Source organism: Stegodyphus dumicola, chromosome 1 (genome assembly GCF_044657685.1).
Source record: "Stegodyphus dumicola isolate Sdum_Otavi_A_Nest chromosome 1, ASM4465768v1".
Classification (NCBI taxonomy): Eukaryota; Metazoa; Arthropoda; class Arachnida; order Araneae; family Eresidae; genus Stegodyphus; species Stegodyphus dumicola.
In genome coordinates this window covers 218,505,750-218,523,459 of record NC_140768.1, presented here as the reverse complement: position 1 = coordinate 218,523,459, position 17,710 = coordinate 218,505,750, and the positions used below count along the sequence as shown (strand labels likewise).

At 31.8% G+C, this 17,710-nt stretch overlaps 1 protein-coding gene across 6 annotated transcripts in view; it reads left to right on the top strand.

Moving 5' to 3' along the window:
* The window catches only part of LOC118180108 (protein regulator of cytokinesis 1-like), a 50,141-nt gene extending 40,161 nt beyond the window's left edge, over window positions 1-9,980 (top strand). For 3 of the 6 annotated variants that reach the window (XM_085825692.1, XM_085825662.1, XM_085825654.1), the window contains 2 exons: window positions 5,065-5,205; window positions 7,114-9,980. In XM_085825692.1, the coding sequence (XP_085681818.1) occupies window positions 7,154-9,016 (1,863 nt within the window). In that variant the 5' untranslated portion in view covers window positions 5,065-5,205; window positions 7,114-7,153 and the 3' untranslated portion in view covers window positions 9,017-9,980. Of the gene's footprint in view, window positions 1-5,029; window positions 5,206-7,113 lie in introns of all 6 variants that reach the window. The other 3 variants (XM_085825684.1, XM_085825673.1, XM_085825688.1) reach the window with 2 other exon arrangements.
* Window positions 9,981-17,710: the final 7,730 nt, after the last annotated feature.

Below are 17,710 nucleotides of genomic sequence, written 5' to 3'. Positions count from 1 at the left end.
CAGTACAATTTTACTCAAAAATTTTAACACCTGCTGAGGCTAGATATCCTTCAATTAGGAGAGAACTTTATGCAATCTTCAGATCAGTAAAGCAATTTCACGAACATCTGTATGGGAAAAAAATTATAATATTAACGGATGCTAAACCTCTGACTTTCCATATTAGTCTTGACAAACAGCCAGATATTGTAGCACGCTGGTTGTTATATTTACAGGAATTTCAATACACGATGGAGCATATTCCTGGTTTAAAAAACCCAGCAGATTACTTGTCAAGAGTTTCAGAGGATGTAGTGGTAAACAATGTAAATATATTTAGGACCAATGATAATTTGTCTATTCAAAATATAATTAGTAAACAACAAAGTGATCCAGACATAAAATCAATTATAAAAAAATTACAGGATAACCACAAAGAAAGTGTAGAACAATATTTTATTGATAGTCATACAGATGTAGTAATGATAAAATTAAAACCTGTAAATGCTAGAAAGACAGAAGTATCCAGAATAGAATTCTAATTCCTAAGGCATTAATTAAAGATGTATTACAGACAGTTCATGCGCCTCACTTTGGTATTCAAAAGACATATGAGTTTGTAAAGGCAAAGTATTATTGAAAAGGTATGTACACCGATACTAAAAGTTTTGTAGAAAATTGTTCAGATTGCTTACAAAATAAGTCTAGACCTCACAACACTCTGCCACGTCTAATTCCTAAGAAAGATCTTGCTCCTGGAGAGGTGATAGCTATAGACATAGTTGGTAAACTACCAAGATCCATAGATAATAAGTTTTATGTACTCACTATCATTGATCATTATTCCAGATATTTGGAAACAGTTCCGTTAAACAACTGCACTTCTCAATCCATCATAAAATCTTTAAATGATTACTTTGCCAGATTCGGCATTCCAAAAATTTTGTTATCAGACAACGGTTCCTATTTTCGTTCCACAGAATTTAATCAATTTTTAAAATCGCTTAAAATAGAACACAGAATTCAATTTATTATCCACAGTCCAATGGGTTGATTGAAAGAGTTCACAGGGTAATGAAAGAATCAATTGCAGCAATATGAAACAAAATATTTGAATGGCCACAAAAAGTACTGATGTTTAAAATGTATTATAATAATGCTAAACATTTTGTAACTCAATTTTTCACCAGTAGAACTACTTTTTGGTAGAATATTAAATACTCCCATAGATAGCAATGATCATCTTAAATTAGCAGATTTCCAGGAATATTCCAAAAGACTAAAGGAACAACTGAGTAGAGATAAGCAACAAGTAAAATTAAATGAGGATGAATACTTTAATTGAACAAAAAAATATTTGAAAGGGAGAAAAATTCCAGAATTGAAATCAGGGGATAAAGTTTTTATGCAGGAATTTACTGATCGAAGGGTGCTACATCCAAAATACAAGGGGCCATATGAGATCATTAAAAAGCTACGAAATGATAATTATATAATACAATTAGATAATAAAACCACTAAAGTTCACGTAAGTAAATTGTTTTTACAAAAGCCTTCAAGAATAGATTCAACACAAAATGAGAATTAGGAGTGTAACACAATTGTAAATTGTAGATCAGCAAATCAAAAAAAAAAAAAAAAAGTGTAAAGACGTTGTGGTTATGATAAGAATGTAGCATGTGTACAAGCTAGATAATGAATGATGATCATGTGTGGTATGGGTCAGTTTAGTGTAATAAAGAGCTAATTGCACGATTTTTGGTAGAGTTGGCTGGTCCATATACCAGAAGAATTGAATTGTACTGTACAGGGTCTCATTGATTACTAGGTAGCAGATTAAAAAAGAAAGAAAGAGTGTGGTTCAAATCTCCTTGTCTTACTGCTGAATGAAATTGAATGTATGTAATTTAGTAGAGGATCTAATACAAATGTAGCTTGTAACAATGTCATGACATATTGGTATATGAAATGTATATGTGAAATGAATATGATCAAATGATAAAAGTAGATAAGTAATGAAATAGTGAATGTGATTCTAAGATGTAAAGAATGAGATAATGTAAACAAAAGTAAACAATGGTTAAGAGGAGTAACATCAAATTGATAATGCAATAGCATTAGTAGTTGATAAATTGATTTTATCACATGTGAGTTATAAATTATATATGTCAAAATTTCTTTTATGGAATCACATCTGTGGTGATATTTTAGGTAAGAGTAGACATGCATGAGTACGTAAAAGAATAATACTAATTTAGGAATGTAAAAATTGTGTATCACAAAGTGTTTAAAGTGCAGTGTTTTTTTTTTTCAAGCAGTGTGAAAAATTAATGTGAAATATGTGTGTATAGTGCATATGAGAGCTCAACTGTGTGCATGTAATGTGGAATGTTTATATAGTGCCAACGAAATGATAAAGTGCAGTGCCTTTGCAAGTGATGTGAAGATTGGTGTGAAATGTGTATGTAGTGCAGACGAAAGTTCAAGTATGTCCAGCAGAGAGGGATTGCATTTGTCCAGTGATCGGACAAAATTTTTTTCTTCGGCCGGAGGGAATGTGAGAACACAGAATTCTCACATTAAACACTGTGGCATTATCGATTCTTGAATCGTTATCGGGCCCTACCACGTGCGTCGAAGTGGATAAAAACTGGAAGGACTGGTTTTGTCGTCTTTTTTTTTTTTTTTTTTTTTCTGCCTGTCGTCGTGTTAACGTGTGTGTGGGCCTCCGGGCCACACACAGCTCTCGCCATCGTCCACTGAAAAACATCATGTAATCGAGCTGATATTCCTTTGCATAAGTTGGAGGAGAAAACATGTTCTTGTTCGAAGAAAGCTGCATAAATGAATATAAGAACTCAGGTAAACTTTACTGGTTATGCTGCGAGGTAAAAATTGTTCCTGTGCTGTGATCCAACGTGTATAATCCTGATAACTGGATTTTTCGAAGTGATGACCATGTGCTTCAAATTCAAGCCTATCTACAAGAAATCTTCTCTCTTCTCTCGCGAATAATTGCACCGCCTATTAATTAAGCTTCTTGCAAGATGCTGATAAGTAATGTGCCATTGATGCTTTAGGATTAAGAATTACAGTATACCGTAAGAAATGAACGCTGTGAGAGTCCCGTAGGACATGCCGAAAGGCATTCATGAATGTAGGTTTTTTTTTTTTTTTTTTTTTTTTTTTTTTTTTTTTTTTTTGTAACGTATATAATCTAGGCTAATCAAGAAAAGTGTGTTTTGTGATTTAATAAATGTATATTTAAAAGAGAGCTACTGTCTCATGCATGCCTTATTGGGTAAGTCATTTTATTCTTATGATTAAAGATCATGCAATGTACTAACCACTAAATTTTAGTTTAACTATTTACGCGGAATTAATTCGCATTTGATACTCTTAGTATCGTTACTTTTATACGATCACGGCCAACAACACCACAATCTGTATTAAAAATTACGAAGTAATTCTTAAACACTTATTTCCTGGAATAAATTCCAGAAAGGATTAAGCATGACGTAATTCGCAATAATAATAAAAGAAGGCGTTATCTTTGTTGTTGCCGAAGCTTAGTTTCTCTAGATTGGCAACAAATCCACTATTCATTTAGAAAAAATATATTTCTTTATTTTTATTTTCCTCTTGGCTACAGTTGGCTTCGAAAAATAAAATTGTAACCCTGTAGGCAATGGGGGAAAGAAATTTTGATCGGCGCAGTTGGACTATAGCAGGACGAGGAAGGGATTTTCATCAGCGCAGTTGGAGTACACCCAATCTAACAACACTGAATAAATTATCGTTAATTACTTAGCAGTAAACATTTCATTTTTTTCTTCGTCGATATGTTATTTTATTATTATATATTATTATTTGCCGATATATTTATTGGCCGAGCCGCAAAAATATTTATTGTGGGCCGCGAGTTTGACATCATTGCCTTAAAGCAAAACAATTGCTTTTCTTCGCAGAATCACTTTAAAACTTTTTTGGGGCCAGTGATTTTTAAGTTTGAAATATTTGAAATTGTATTAATTTTTTGTACATTTCATTTTGTTATAGTTCTGTTAGTAGTAAAACTTAACCAGTATAAGGAAATCTGTTTAAATATTTTTTATCATGTTAATGTTTGAGGTTAATCATTGGTATCTGGCAAAAAACACTTTCACCAAAGACTGAATTATTTAGTAGACTATCACAAAGCACTCGAGGGCTATTTGCTTGAGAGCAAAGATGTATTCGGAGAGTATTTCCTAAGGAAAACGGGTTTATAACCAAGTTATACATAAGCGAATCCACGAAACCTTGCACACAGCAACCCGTACACCAGGATTTCGATCCGGAACGAACTACTAGCATTCAGCGACTTAACCGCTCTACTTTTGGTGAGCCTACAAATGAATTTATTTGTGCCAAACATATATATTCGTATTTTGAAATTGAGCTTCTATAACTTTGATTTTATACGCATTTCTAATATTTTTACAACAAAAATTTTAACAAAAATGTACACTGATACAATAAATATATTTTCATGTTGAAAAGTATTATATAAAATTGTGAATCCTTCATTTAGTGGATAAAAAAAATTACTATGAAAACTTTTAAAAGTAAATAATTTAAATGCCAGGATTAAAAATTTAATTACGTATGAATTGAATAAATTCTAATAAAATTTTAAAAAGTTGTTTATACAATATACTTTTATTTAAAATGGATATGATAATTAACGAGCTCAAACAAAAAAAAATTATATATATATATACAGCTTTATAGAAAAAGGAAATTAAACAATTTTTTTCACAAAATCCATCTACGATTTCATACCGCGGATAATAAAGCATGGGCACACTCGATAATAAGAAATCAATTCTGGAATAAATTCTTAATAAGTAATTATTTGTGCATTGTTAGCAAGTGCGCCACGTGATTTTTTCGTGATGCAAAATTGTAGATGAATTTTGTAAAATGAATTGTTACTCCTTTCCCATAAAACTGTATGGTAATTTTAAAAAGCATGTATTGAAAATCATTTTAATTCCTTTCGATATAGGTTTGTTGTATTTCATTAAAGGTTTCTTCCCAAAGGAAAGGATGTCTTTGTGGAGGACTTTGTGCATGTTACACATGGAGAAAGCCACAAAAAAATAAATGCAGACAGCCCATTGGTCAGGATTTGAGCCTCAGACTGAATTACCAGTGTTCATTGACTTTATTGCTTTGCCACTGGTAAGTCCCAAAAATTTCAACGTGTTGGCATCTGTGAGAATTGGTTAAAAATGTTTGTCGGCTCTAATTATGGCTCATACTGTTCTCTTCATAAATAAAAGCATTTTATAGCAAATAAAATATGTATGGGGGACAGTCCATATGGTTGATACTTGATTTGTACAGTTAATGTATCTTACTCTATAAAATGGCAGTTAAATATAAAGCATTTAAGTCTATCTGTATTCAGATAAGTATGCAATACTTGGTTATTGTTAAATTCAAACATAAGTTGGACATAATATTGAAACATGGAATGCAAATAATCAGAAAGTATCCAAATGTAAAATATGACATCAGTTATTAATTTTTCAAGAAGTGAGAAAAATGCAATTGTATTCATTCAAGAAAAAGGCATTTTGTATCTTAATAGGAAAGGTACTTGTATAACAAACATGAGAATGTTATGAAGAACATTCTCATGATTGAAATGTCCTTCTGTACGCACAGAAAAATTGAATGAAAAAGGATTTAGAGGTTACTATAGGTTACTCTGAAGCTTCTTTATTTATAGTAGATGGCAGCTCAACACAAACCAGTCCATATATTTTAGCTATGTTTAGTTTTTTAAGACCCTCATTTTTCAAAGAAATCTTCCAGATTTTTTTAGGTATAAAAGGAATTGTTTGAAAAGAAATATCTATGCTATTTTTTGGCTGTACGCTAATCTCCTTATTCTATATTAGTTTTAATTTTTTACCTTGAAATCTTGTCTAAAATCGAACGGCGAACCCGAGGTGTGCCCAGACGGGGCACACCAAAACTCTAGGACAACTGAGAGACTGTATTCTTTGTTTCTCCGTATCTCATCGGTCAATTCATTGACAGCAGAGTCCACATCTGTGTTTCATTTCCTGTTTTTCTTCCCCTTCCCCTTCCCTTTTTTTTTTTTTTTTGAGGGGACGTTTGGTTATTAACTACGCTTTCGTTCAGAGTTTCGCTAGCGCTACGTTTAGTAGTTTTGAGTTGTAGACGTTTATTTAATTTTATTTTACAGTTTATAATTTCTTTTAATTGTAGATATAATATTAGTTTATTTTTTCGGATTTTTAATTATTTTCCAAACGGATCGGAGAGGACTGACCATTTCTGAAGCACTGAAAGTGCTACACGAATTGCTTCAGATAGTGAATCTGATACGGATCCCGGTACATGTGCAAAACATACAATGTTGTTTTCAAAGGTAGTGTCACTTTCTTCGAAAAGTACTACCATGGAAAAAAAATTGATTAAAGCGTAAATATGAAATGTAAATATCATATACCCAAGTTACCTTTTTTTTCATTCATAGGCATGTAATCATAATATAAAAAAAAAGATCTTTTTAAGGCGGTGTAGAGTAGCAGGTCTTCCCGTAGCACACCCTAGGTAATGATAAATCTGCTACGGTATTAGCTAGGTAATGATAAATCTGCTACGGTAGAATCTAGTGTTTTTTAATTGTAGGCAAAATCTCTTACTCTTTTACGCGCTTCCCAGCAATGCTCGTTTCAGCATTCTTTTCGAAGCTCTATTCAAACAGTGTGCCCGCTTCGGGCACAGCCACAGAATTAAAACGATAAGTGCTATCTTCACAAAAATTTACTTGTGCACTTCTCTAGGCCTAATTAGATTGCCTACCTTTTTTTAGCGACATTCCAACGTTAAAAGGTAGCGTGTCGGAAAGGGTTAAACACTATGGTAAGTGTGCAACCAATAAATAAATAAATATTTTTGATAATTTAAAATTTCTTTTTAAAGGCTTGTTAATTTGAATGTCATTCTCATTTATTATTTTGTTCAGACCTGAAGTGCATATTTTATATATTTATGATGCATCCTTGTGGAAAACTAAGTACCATAATTTGATTTTATATTTAAAAATTTCAGGCGCATATACATCGAAATTCTCCTTCTGCAAGTTAACAATATGAATTCTGAGGAGGTTATTGAAAAATTATCAGATGAGGTTAGTTTGGAAGAAAAACAAGAAAAGCTGCTTTTAAAAGTAAAAAGTTCTATGAAGAGATTACATGCAATTTGGAATGAACTTGGTATTGATGGCGCACAAAAACTACAACGTGTTGAAGTAGTCTGCATGCATGTTGAAAACTTGTATCAGGAAATGATTGATGAAGAGACTGCCCTTTGTGAAGATATAAAAAAGCGTATACAAAATTATAGGGAAAAAGTACTTGAACTCTCCAATTTATTAAATATCCCTGTAACTGAAGAACTGGATGAATCTTTAATTCAGAAAGAAGAAAATTTACGAGAAGAATTTAATAATTTGTCCAAGTTAAAGAGCGACAGAATGAAAACTTATGAAGATCTTCGTACGGTAGAAGTAAAATATTGCAAAACTTTATGTATATCGCCTTTAAATTTTACTTCTGATGTCATCATCCCTTCTGAAGAAAATTTGTATGAACTTCAGCAACACATCGCGATGTTGAAACTAGAAAAAAATAAACGTTTCAAGAAATTATATACAATAAAGAAGGAATTAACAACTATTTTAGAAACAACAGAACTTGTACCTGAAACTTCATTGGAAAAAAATATAATTTCTGCTAATGAAGATAATATAACCCTATCAAATGAAATCCTGGACGCCATGGATGAAGCCATTTGTAAGGCAAGATGTAAAAAAGCAGAACTTGAAAGTTTACAAAACGTTTTACTGGATAAGCTAGCTAATCTTTGGCACAGGTTGGGAGTAAATGATACAGAAAAGCTAAGTTTGTTTTCTAAACATTCTAATGCACGTATATCAACCATTGAAGCTATTAAAAAAGAATTGGAAAAATGTGAAGAAATAAAGAATCAAAACAAGCAAAACTATATTGAAAGCATTAGAAAAGAGTTAAAAACCTTATGGGATAAATGCTTTATATCTGAAACGCAAAGACAGTCATTTCTTTTTAACCTGAATGAATATGATGAAGATATTTTAGAAGCATATGATAATGAAGCTGAGAAATGGAGAAGTTATCATAAAAGAACTGAGCAAATTATAAATAAAATTAATAAAAGACAGCAACTGTGGGAACTTATGATAACTTTTGAAAATAAGGCATCGGATCCCAGCAGGTATAAAAACAGAAGAGGGAATCTTTTACAAGAAGAAAGAGAAAGAAAAAAAGTACAGAAAAATCTTCCAACTTTAGAAAATGAAATAATTACAGATATTAATAATTATGAATCTTTGACGGGTGAACTATTTTTATATTTTGGTGAGGATTTCCGGTGTTTTGTAAACAAGCAGTGGGAAAATAGAATAATTCAAAAAGAAAATGAAAAAGCTATGAGGCAATCACATTTAAAACAGTTAGATAATAAAATGACTTCAACACCAAAGCAAAAGAAAATTTTTTGCAGCATTACTCCAAAATCAGCCCCAAGTAAACTATTCAGACCAAGAGGAGGTGTACCAATATATTGCTCTCCTACAGCTGGTATTTCTAAAAAGGTTACAAATACAATTGAAAAATTGAAAGTTAAAAAAAGCAGACATTCCAGTAGCAAGAAATATAAAAATGATATTAGTGAAAATATGCCGAAATTAGAATATTCTGAAGAAATTTCTTCTGAGAAAGTTGAAGAAATTAAACTGACAGAAGAAAATCAAGGAATTGTAAATTTGTCAGACGAAACAACGTTTACAAACTTTGCTGCTGAATTAAACAAAACATCAAGAAAATGCCATCGTAGTTCAATATTATATTCGAGAAAAATAGTAGGAACTCGAATATCTCGAAAAAACTGCAGCCACGACAAAAAGAAAATGTGAAGAAGTTTAAAAGCATTTAGGTTATTTTAAAATGATTTTGTATTCAACTTGTGCAATAGAAATAAAGAAGATAAACTTCGTTAATATAAAATATTGTTTTCACTAAATCAGTAATTACAGAAATCACCTGGAAGAATATAAGATTACTTAAAATTTTCTTCACTCTCCTAAAAAAATTCCTTATTCCTAAGTAAAAATTCTTTAGTTTTTTTAAAGAATTGACGAGTCAATATATATATATTAAATACAAACTGAAGACTGCTGCTTATGGTGAAATCGTTACTTATGTATTTTAATTATTTATTTTTTCTGTAGGAAAATGAAGAAAAATTCGAAGGAAAAGTGAATAATTATTTTGATACCATTAATGTCAAATAAAAATTAAATATTACTAAAGAGTAAATAATTTAAAAAATTACACTTTCAATTCAATTTATAGGCTTATCTTCATATCATTTATAGGTTAACTGACGAGTAGCTAATGCAGTTAACATATTTAAATCTTTAACTTCGCTGTTTACATTTTATCAATAGAATGTAATTCCTGTTCATAATTTTTCATACTATGTTAAACGCTATATGGAAGAATTAAATTTTTTTAAAGCATTAAATTTAGCTGATTTAGTTTATCATTAAAAATAAACTGTGCTTAAACTTGTATTTTCCTCATATTTTTTCTTAACATATAAAATTATGTAATATTCACAAATATATGAATTTTCTTCAGAAATAAAAATTATCTAACTACTCTGGTAATACCGAAAATCGCAAATAATGAAATCTAATCTATTTACTGGCCTTAACATTCAATAAAGATTATATTATTCAGAGGCAAATTGTTGGATTTTTTACCATTAATAAAAATCATTTTCCAAATTCGAAGTATTTTTTGTTGGTAAAAAGATTTTTTGGAATGTATCTTTTTTAAAATGAAATTTTGATTTCAATAATTGTCTTTATTGTTTATGAAAGCTGATGCATATTTTCTCAATGTTGGAATTCAGATAAGGGCTCCCTACGTGTACATTATGAAAAAAAAAATGTAACTTCAATAAACCCAGAAAAAACTTTTTTCATCACATAGTATACCAACACAAATGAGATGCAACTTAGCATGCATAAATATCTTTTATATAATTGTAATCAGAATTTTCTATTCAGTTTCCTTCACATTTATTTGAAGTTCTTTCAGTTATTTTAAGTACTCATTATACTATTACAAGTTCCTTGTATGACTTCAAATTTAAGTTTCCATGTTTAGCAACTTTGAGTAGGTCTGTTTATTGCCTGTTTTGTCATTAGTTATTCTTTCACAGCATTTGGTTTAAGTGAAATTATCGCTTTTGTTTTTGTATGGTTTGCTTGGGAGGAGATTATTTCTAAGCTAGCCAGTAAGTTATGTAAAATAATTAGACTGGTCATAAAGTTAGATTAAATTTCATGTTTAGAATTATTAATGACCATATGGTCTTTAATAACCCTATCTATCTGTTATCTAAAATTTATGGATGATTTCGTAAGCCAGATACAAATTTAAAACAAAATGATCTTTCCATTCATCAAGTAGATCTAATTCAGAACATTCAGAAATGAACTATGGGAAGTGCATTGAGAAGGAGTGTTTGGCATGATCATGCACCACTACTGGGTTAAGGACACTGAGACAAGTGATAATTCCATAATCACTTACAGGAGATCTTATTCTGAATTAAACATAATGTTCAGGGAATTTTAAACAATCTTTAAATTTGCTTTCACTGTTACTCACTAATGTTGAACTTAAGACCATACGACACCTCCCAAATATATTTTGCTTATAGGTTTATGATTTAGTGCATTGCTAGAATCAATTTGAACCAGCTTATTTTCAAATTGGTTTTAAATATTTGCATGAAGTAACAGCTCCTTTAACAAAAACTAAGAACATATTTATATTCAGTTGAAACCAATGAATAAAGTAGGTGCGATCTGAAATCATCAAATTGAAATTCATTATACAGGCAGCTTATTTGCTCCAGTACTTATCCTAAAAAACAGCAGAGGAATTCTTTTGGTGACTAATATTGCAAATATTCGCTCCACCATCCATTCTATGTACTTTTAAACAAGAATGAAAATAAAGAATTAATGCATTCCACAGCTCAATAATAATTTTTTTTTTTTTTTTTCTTTTTTTGAAAGAGCACGAAGTGGAGTTATCTTCAAAATTATGTGATCCTGGCATCAAGAAACGTGCATCAATGGGCATGATGTATGATTTTATTTTAAAATATTAAAAAATAATGATAAGCATTCCAAGTTTTTATATGGTGTATCCACAAATTGTATCTGTTGATTATCTAACTAAATAATGATCTGTTCTCTTAAATTTCTGCTAAACTGACTGGCCTGATCTGATTTCATAATCCAATATAGTGTTTAAAACATATTGTAGGGATTATTTTAATTATCTAATAGTTATTTTTAATTTTGAAACCATTTCCTTTAAATACTTGTTTCCAACTTTAAAAATTGTGTTCTCCGAATAAACAATTAAAATACAACTTCAAATCTTTAGAACAGCCATTTTCATTTATTTTTAACAATAACAATGGTAAAGAAAAAATTGGTAACTACGGTAATGCTTTGCGGCTGCACAGATAGTCTCGCAGACAATGTGCATTGCAGCACAAATACAAAAATTTTAAACACCCGCCTACAACTCCCTACCAGAATGAGTTTTCAGTATCACATTTTATGTAAATGAGGTAAGAACCAGTATTTAATGGGAAGTTCAGTCACTTTTGTAGAACAGCTCAGAAGTTCTCAGTGGAGCATGTTCTGCATTCGGGCCACGTCGTTGCTTTAACCATAAGTAAATCAATGAAGTGAAACACCATTACAACTAATCAGTGTATACAAAAATATTTGCCGTAAAGACTGTTTAAGATTATAAATAATTCAAAATTCCTGTGAATTCAAAACATCTATTTGTAATATAAATAATCCAATGTTTTAAATGATCGTATAATACTCAATAAATTGTTCAAAAGAAGGGCTATCTCACAGGGTTGATCTAATGTTACATAGTAATTCTTTAAAAATATTTTCCAAAATTATTAATGCAGAAAATTCAGCAGAAATATCAACTTACTAATCAATCACCAATTATTAAAATTACTGTAATAATTATAATCACAATAGAAAATCACTAACATAATAATAAAAAATAATGGTGTTTACAAATAAAAATATCAGATCGTTAAGTACTAAAATCTGAAAGGAAGAGAACGCGAAATGCTTAACATATTATTTGAGACCAGCAAGATATGTTTGAGCAATAATTTGAGATTTGAGAAGTGTTGATAATTGCTGCTTAAATACAGGACATTTACTGAAATTTGCATGATGAACCGTATCAAATGAAGCTCCCGACTGCTTATTTTATCTAATACAATTGATACACATTGGACCATCCGGGCAGTTAGGAACCATATGAGATTTTGAACAATGTGCTCAAAAGCGCTGTTCTGAAGATTGCCTAATAGTGTGGCCATAAGATTGACAGGCATAGCATCTTATTACGCGATGATATTGTCGAAAATAATAAGAATAAAAAACCACATAAATTTTATCTGGAGAGCCCATTGCCTCCAGATCATGTTGATTAATTCTCAATACCATGTTTTTGGAAGATCCTAATCTCGTTTTGTAACTGAAGACAAACTGAACCGGAGACGACGGAGGTCTTGATAATCAGTGCACATCGTCAATAGTCACAATTTCTGGAAGACCGAAGGTTATCATGGAGCGAGTAGCTATTAGTGGTTAACGAATGTGAAGAGTCCTGAAAATTCTTTAAAATATGCAACTGAGCTGCTGTAGCACAAGTAATACAAAGTTCCTTTCTCCTGTTGAAACGCAAATCAACTACTGTAACTCTAGTTTTTACAGGATTAAATAGAGAAGCAAGAGAATCTCTCAAAGCAGTAAAGGTAGTATGTTCTTTTGAAAATATAAACAAAGTTTTGCCTAATGTAGGTGAGGAATCGAATCTTGGAGATCGAGAGTCTATTGACGAAGGTAATTCCGAACTCCAATCCAGGTGGAAGATCTTTCTGTGACATTTTATCTTTTCAACTAAGCGAATCTGTCTGAATCTGACTATCAGCAACTAAAGGTAAGTTGGAAGGAGAGCCAGTTAATATATTTACTTGAATCTGTCTTAGTGCACAGATGATCAATAGATAAGCTTGACCAGTCTATATTTATATTCACATCTTGCAAGTCCGGAGTACATGTTGTTTGCACATCCACTCGCTCCTCGAGCACTGGTAGTTGTTTATGTAACGGATCCGTAATTGTAGAGACGCTTACAGAAGATAAACCCATCCAATTCGTATTCACCTGAGAATCCTGTGTTACTGGAGCAAATTTAGAATCATCCTCCAGGAAACTACGGCACTGGTCAAGTCTATCAGTCAGTTGAGAAATCCTCTCACTCTCATCGATCTTCGTCTGCAATTCAGATATAAGCCGATGTTGGGTTTTGACAGTCTTCTGTTGAGAAAGGAGCAATAACTCCTTTTTCTTAAAAGATTTCAATATAGTTCTCAACTTTTTAACTTCTGTTTTTGGAAACTTCCGTGGTATCTAGCTGTGATGAAAGCTGTTTCCGAAGTGCATTCAAAGTAGGATCAGAATCCGAGACAGTTAACTGTGCTGAAGAATTATTTTCTGCCATTTTAGATGCAATTCTGCCAAGGAAGACTTGAAAAAGTCCTCTATTCCCGATATCTGAATAATTGACCAAGTTGTAAAATGGGCTTTCCTGCAGGGATAGTACTATTGCTAAGAAATACTTTTAGAGGCAATGTAAGAACCCCATAGATACAGAATTACTATGTTAAAGTGAATGAAAACATTAGTTACCAGCAATATACAAATTTAATTTTCAAAATTAAAATATTGTTTTTAGAACAATTTTGAAATAATATTTCCTAATAAAACACCATAGAGGAGTATTATAAAAATAATTACAAAGTGATATTTCAAAGGTTTCAACAAGAAGCAAAGAGATGGTCGATGAAGGGGTGAGAGAGTACTTTCAAATATACAAGTGACTTTGTGCGTTTGGAGCAATGTTGCCAAATCGTGCTATTTTTCGCAAATTTGCGACTTTTGTCAAACTTGTGCTACTAAAATTTTAGTATTTGCGAAATTTTTGCGAATTTTCATTTCCTTATGCTACTTTTTGCGATTTCAGAGATTTTTTTAATATATCTTAAAATGCTTATATGTTAAAATAATGCATCAATTAAAATATTTACATTAAAAAAAGTTTATTTAGGCTTAAATAGAAATTGGCATCTTCCAATGCTATTTACATTAGGGCTTTCCTTTTCAAAGCTGCACATGATAGCGAGAAGAGGGTAGGAAAAAGCGGAAAAAAGTGGGAAAGAAAGGGAAAAAAAAAAAACTGCTTCGGTACCTCTCACCATCTCTTCCTCGTCCCCCCGTGCGCAAGTCAACATTGGCCGGCCAATTTTAGAAACTTTATAAGACACGAATATGTTTATAATTGGAAAAACTATTCTATTGGTATCTACAAAAGTCCAATATATCATTGTTTACACTCTTATTAAAATCGTATTAAAAAAAGTTAAAATTTTCATGCAATTTTTTTTTTTTTTAACTTATGAACCAAAGATTCTATTCTATTATTGATAGATAAGTCAATTCCGTATAAACAATAGCAATAAAAGAAAAAAATATTGAAAAAGGATGTAAAACAGAGAATTATGTACCTTAATACTTATATTCATGATTTTAGTGCTCTACAAATATTGTTTTTATGTGAGTCTACCCCCTTCAGTTCTACAGTGATAACGAATAGAACTTGCAGCTTGCGGCCGTATATTGGGTACCCAAACAGAGAAAGAAATGAAACTCATTCTCCTGATTATAATATTGTTATGAACTAAGCAACGGAAATGACTGAAAAATCAAAGCAACTGGATTTTTCTAAATAACAACACAAATAAATTTAGCAGTTAAAGAACAAGGCTTTCTTAAGTAATCAGAATCAGAAATAAGTCTTTCACACAGAACGGAAAACTCACTGAAAAGCATTCCTCAATTAAAATATTCACAATCAAGCAAAAACACGAGAAACAATGAATTAAAAAAATTAATTGCCAACTCAAAAAACTTAAAACAAAAGCTCTGACAATCCAAACGTGAGGAATATCTTACAAATTAACCGAAACCTAAATGAAGTGAGACTTAATTAAAAAATCTGATGTGTACACCACATGACTTCCTTGTACGGAATATTAAATTATACGCATTGTTAAGTTAGAATATAGCGCCACCTATTGGATAGGGAGAGAAACTCTCACTTGGCCATCTGGATTCGGCTAAGCAACATGCCAGAGCATGTATTAGATCTGAATAGTTAATTACTGTAAATAAATTAGTTAGTTCTTTTGCTATACAGTCCACTTATTAGTTTAGAATCATAGTACACGCATTTTTTCTTGCATTTTATTTAAACTTATTAGATTGAATTAAACCCACTTCGCCGAAAGCGCATAAACCACAATAGAATAAATGAATTCTTTAAAATTCACTTTGTTTACCATAGCGACACTCTGGCACTAGGTTTACTTAACAGTATTATATTTCATTCATATTATAATTCAGAATGCACAAAATGTATATCGTTTAAAGAATTATCTAATCGTTGCCACATGTTCTATTCAAATACTATAATAAAGCTAGAACTATGTATAAAAGAAATTAAGCAAACAAAACAAAACAGAAACAGTTTTTCACAGACGATTGAGTATTTCTCAATTAATTCAGTTCTCACTTCGCGAGAAGGCAAAAATACATAAAAACTCAAAATATCTATATTAAAAATTACGAAGTAAATCTCAAACGCTTATTTTCTCGAAAAAATTCCAGAAAGAATTAAGCATGATTTAATTGGCAATAATAAATGAATGCGTTATCTTTGTTGTTGCGAAGCTAAGTTTCTGTAGATTGGCAACAAATCCACTAGTCTCCTGTTCAAATGTAAACATCAATGGCCGCCATTAAAAACAGGCTTAGAGGCAATTAAACAACTTTAAAATTGCTGATAATTCTAAAAATATTGCACACAGATTTACTAAAGGCATAAAATCCTTAACCGGAAGATAAAAACAACATAACTCAATCATTTTTAAAGCAAAAAATGTACAATTTACAAACATATAAGAGTAAAGAAACTGAGATCACTGAGCCGGGTAGTAGAGTGGATATATATATAAATATATTTATATACGTTTGGTGCTGCCGATTGCAACCAAAATACGAGGTGCACATCTACATGTTATAGCAGTCCTATATACAAAATTTCAACGTTCTGAGGCTACTCGTTTTTGCGTTATGCGAGATACGTACGTACATACGTTCGTACAGACGCCACGAAAAATTCCCTTCAGAATTAGTTTTAAAGCAGTTTTATAAATTTTTTGAAGGAAAAGAGTATTTTATTCTGTCCTTACGTACAGATATGACGAAAAAACATCGTTAAATTGCATTCGATAGCGGTCAAAATGGATATTTTCGTTGAAATATGCTGCCTGAAACTTTTCGCGATTACAATACTTCCTTTTTACTTCGTACAAGGAAGTAAAACGAAATGGATATTTAAGCAGTTGAAAATTAACAATATAGTTTCGTTCAAAAGCTAAGATACCTAATTAAAACGACTAAAAATCGAATACAGTATGTAACTTAGTAAATTTGTGATAACGTCAGAGGTCATATGAGCCGGCGTAACTATGACGTCAAAAAATCATGTGATCTCTGACGTCATTTGCGACTTTTTGTGTCTCCTTTGCTACTTTCGCCGAAAAATATTTGGCAACACTAGTTTGGAGCGTGGCTGTTAGCGGAACGCACCGATGCACTTTAAAGCACATCGACTACATCTCTAACGTCCTCGATTTCAGTTTCAACTGGGAGGCCTCTAATTACAGTTTTGATTGACCGATCCTGCTGTAGATCTAAAGTCTTAAGAGGTTATCGAATACGGCTACAGTTCCTGTTAGATGGGACTTTTCTGAGAAACGAGATTTTGATAGCACTGGTTTAAACGGGAGGATTCCTAGAAAAAAGAGCCCCGTCTATCTAGGGAAACGATGTTGCGGCTACGCAGGATTTTTTCAAACCTCACGGAGAATGTCTCGGCTGGATCACTGTCCCTGGTAGAGACAACCAATCAGACGAAAATTCTGCTTCTGAAGCATCACGTGATCCCAATCTGAGCGATAATCGATTACTGTTTGGCGTTCAAGGTCTTTGTATTAAATGAGTAACCTAGCTACGTGGGTTTTCTGAAATTGTGCGGGTTCTGAGAATTATCCCTTTCGCCGTCAAGTCTCGCGTAGTCAAAACATAATGTGATTGAGGTTTTATACTGGATGCCAGCCTTTTTCATCCAGCGGGTAACCTCCTGGAACTCAAGTGCGGTTTGAACGAACAATTTTAGGTAGGGTCCAGTGAGTCTCTCTTAATATTCGGGGTAATCTCACTCAAAAATGGCATTTGCGTCTTCTACTGCTTGTTTGATCTCACGTGAATAGCAGGAATATTATTTCGTTGCTGCGGGGGGGGGACGCTCCTCACATGCTCGCCAGAATCATTACTCGTTTCTCCTCTGTT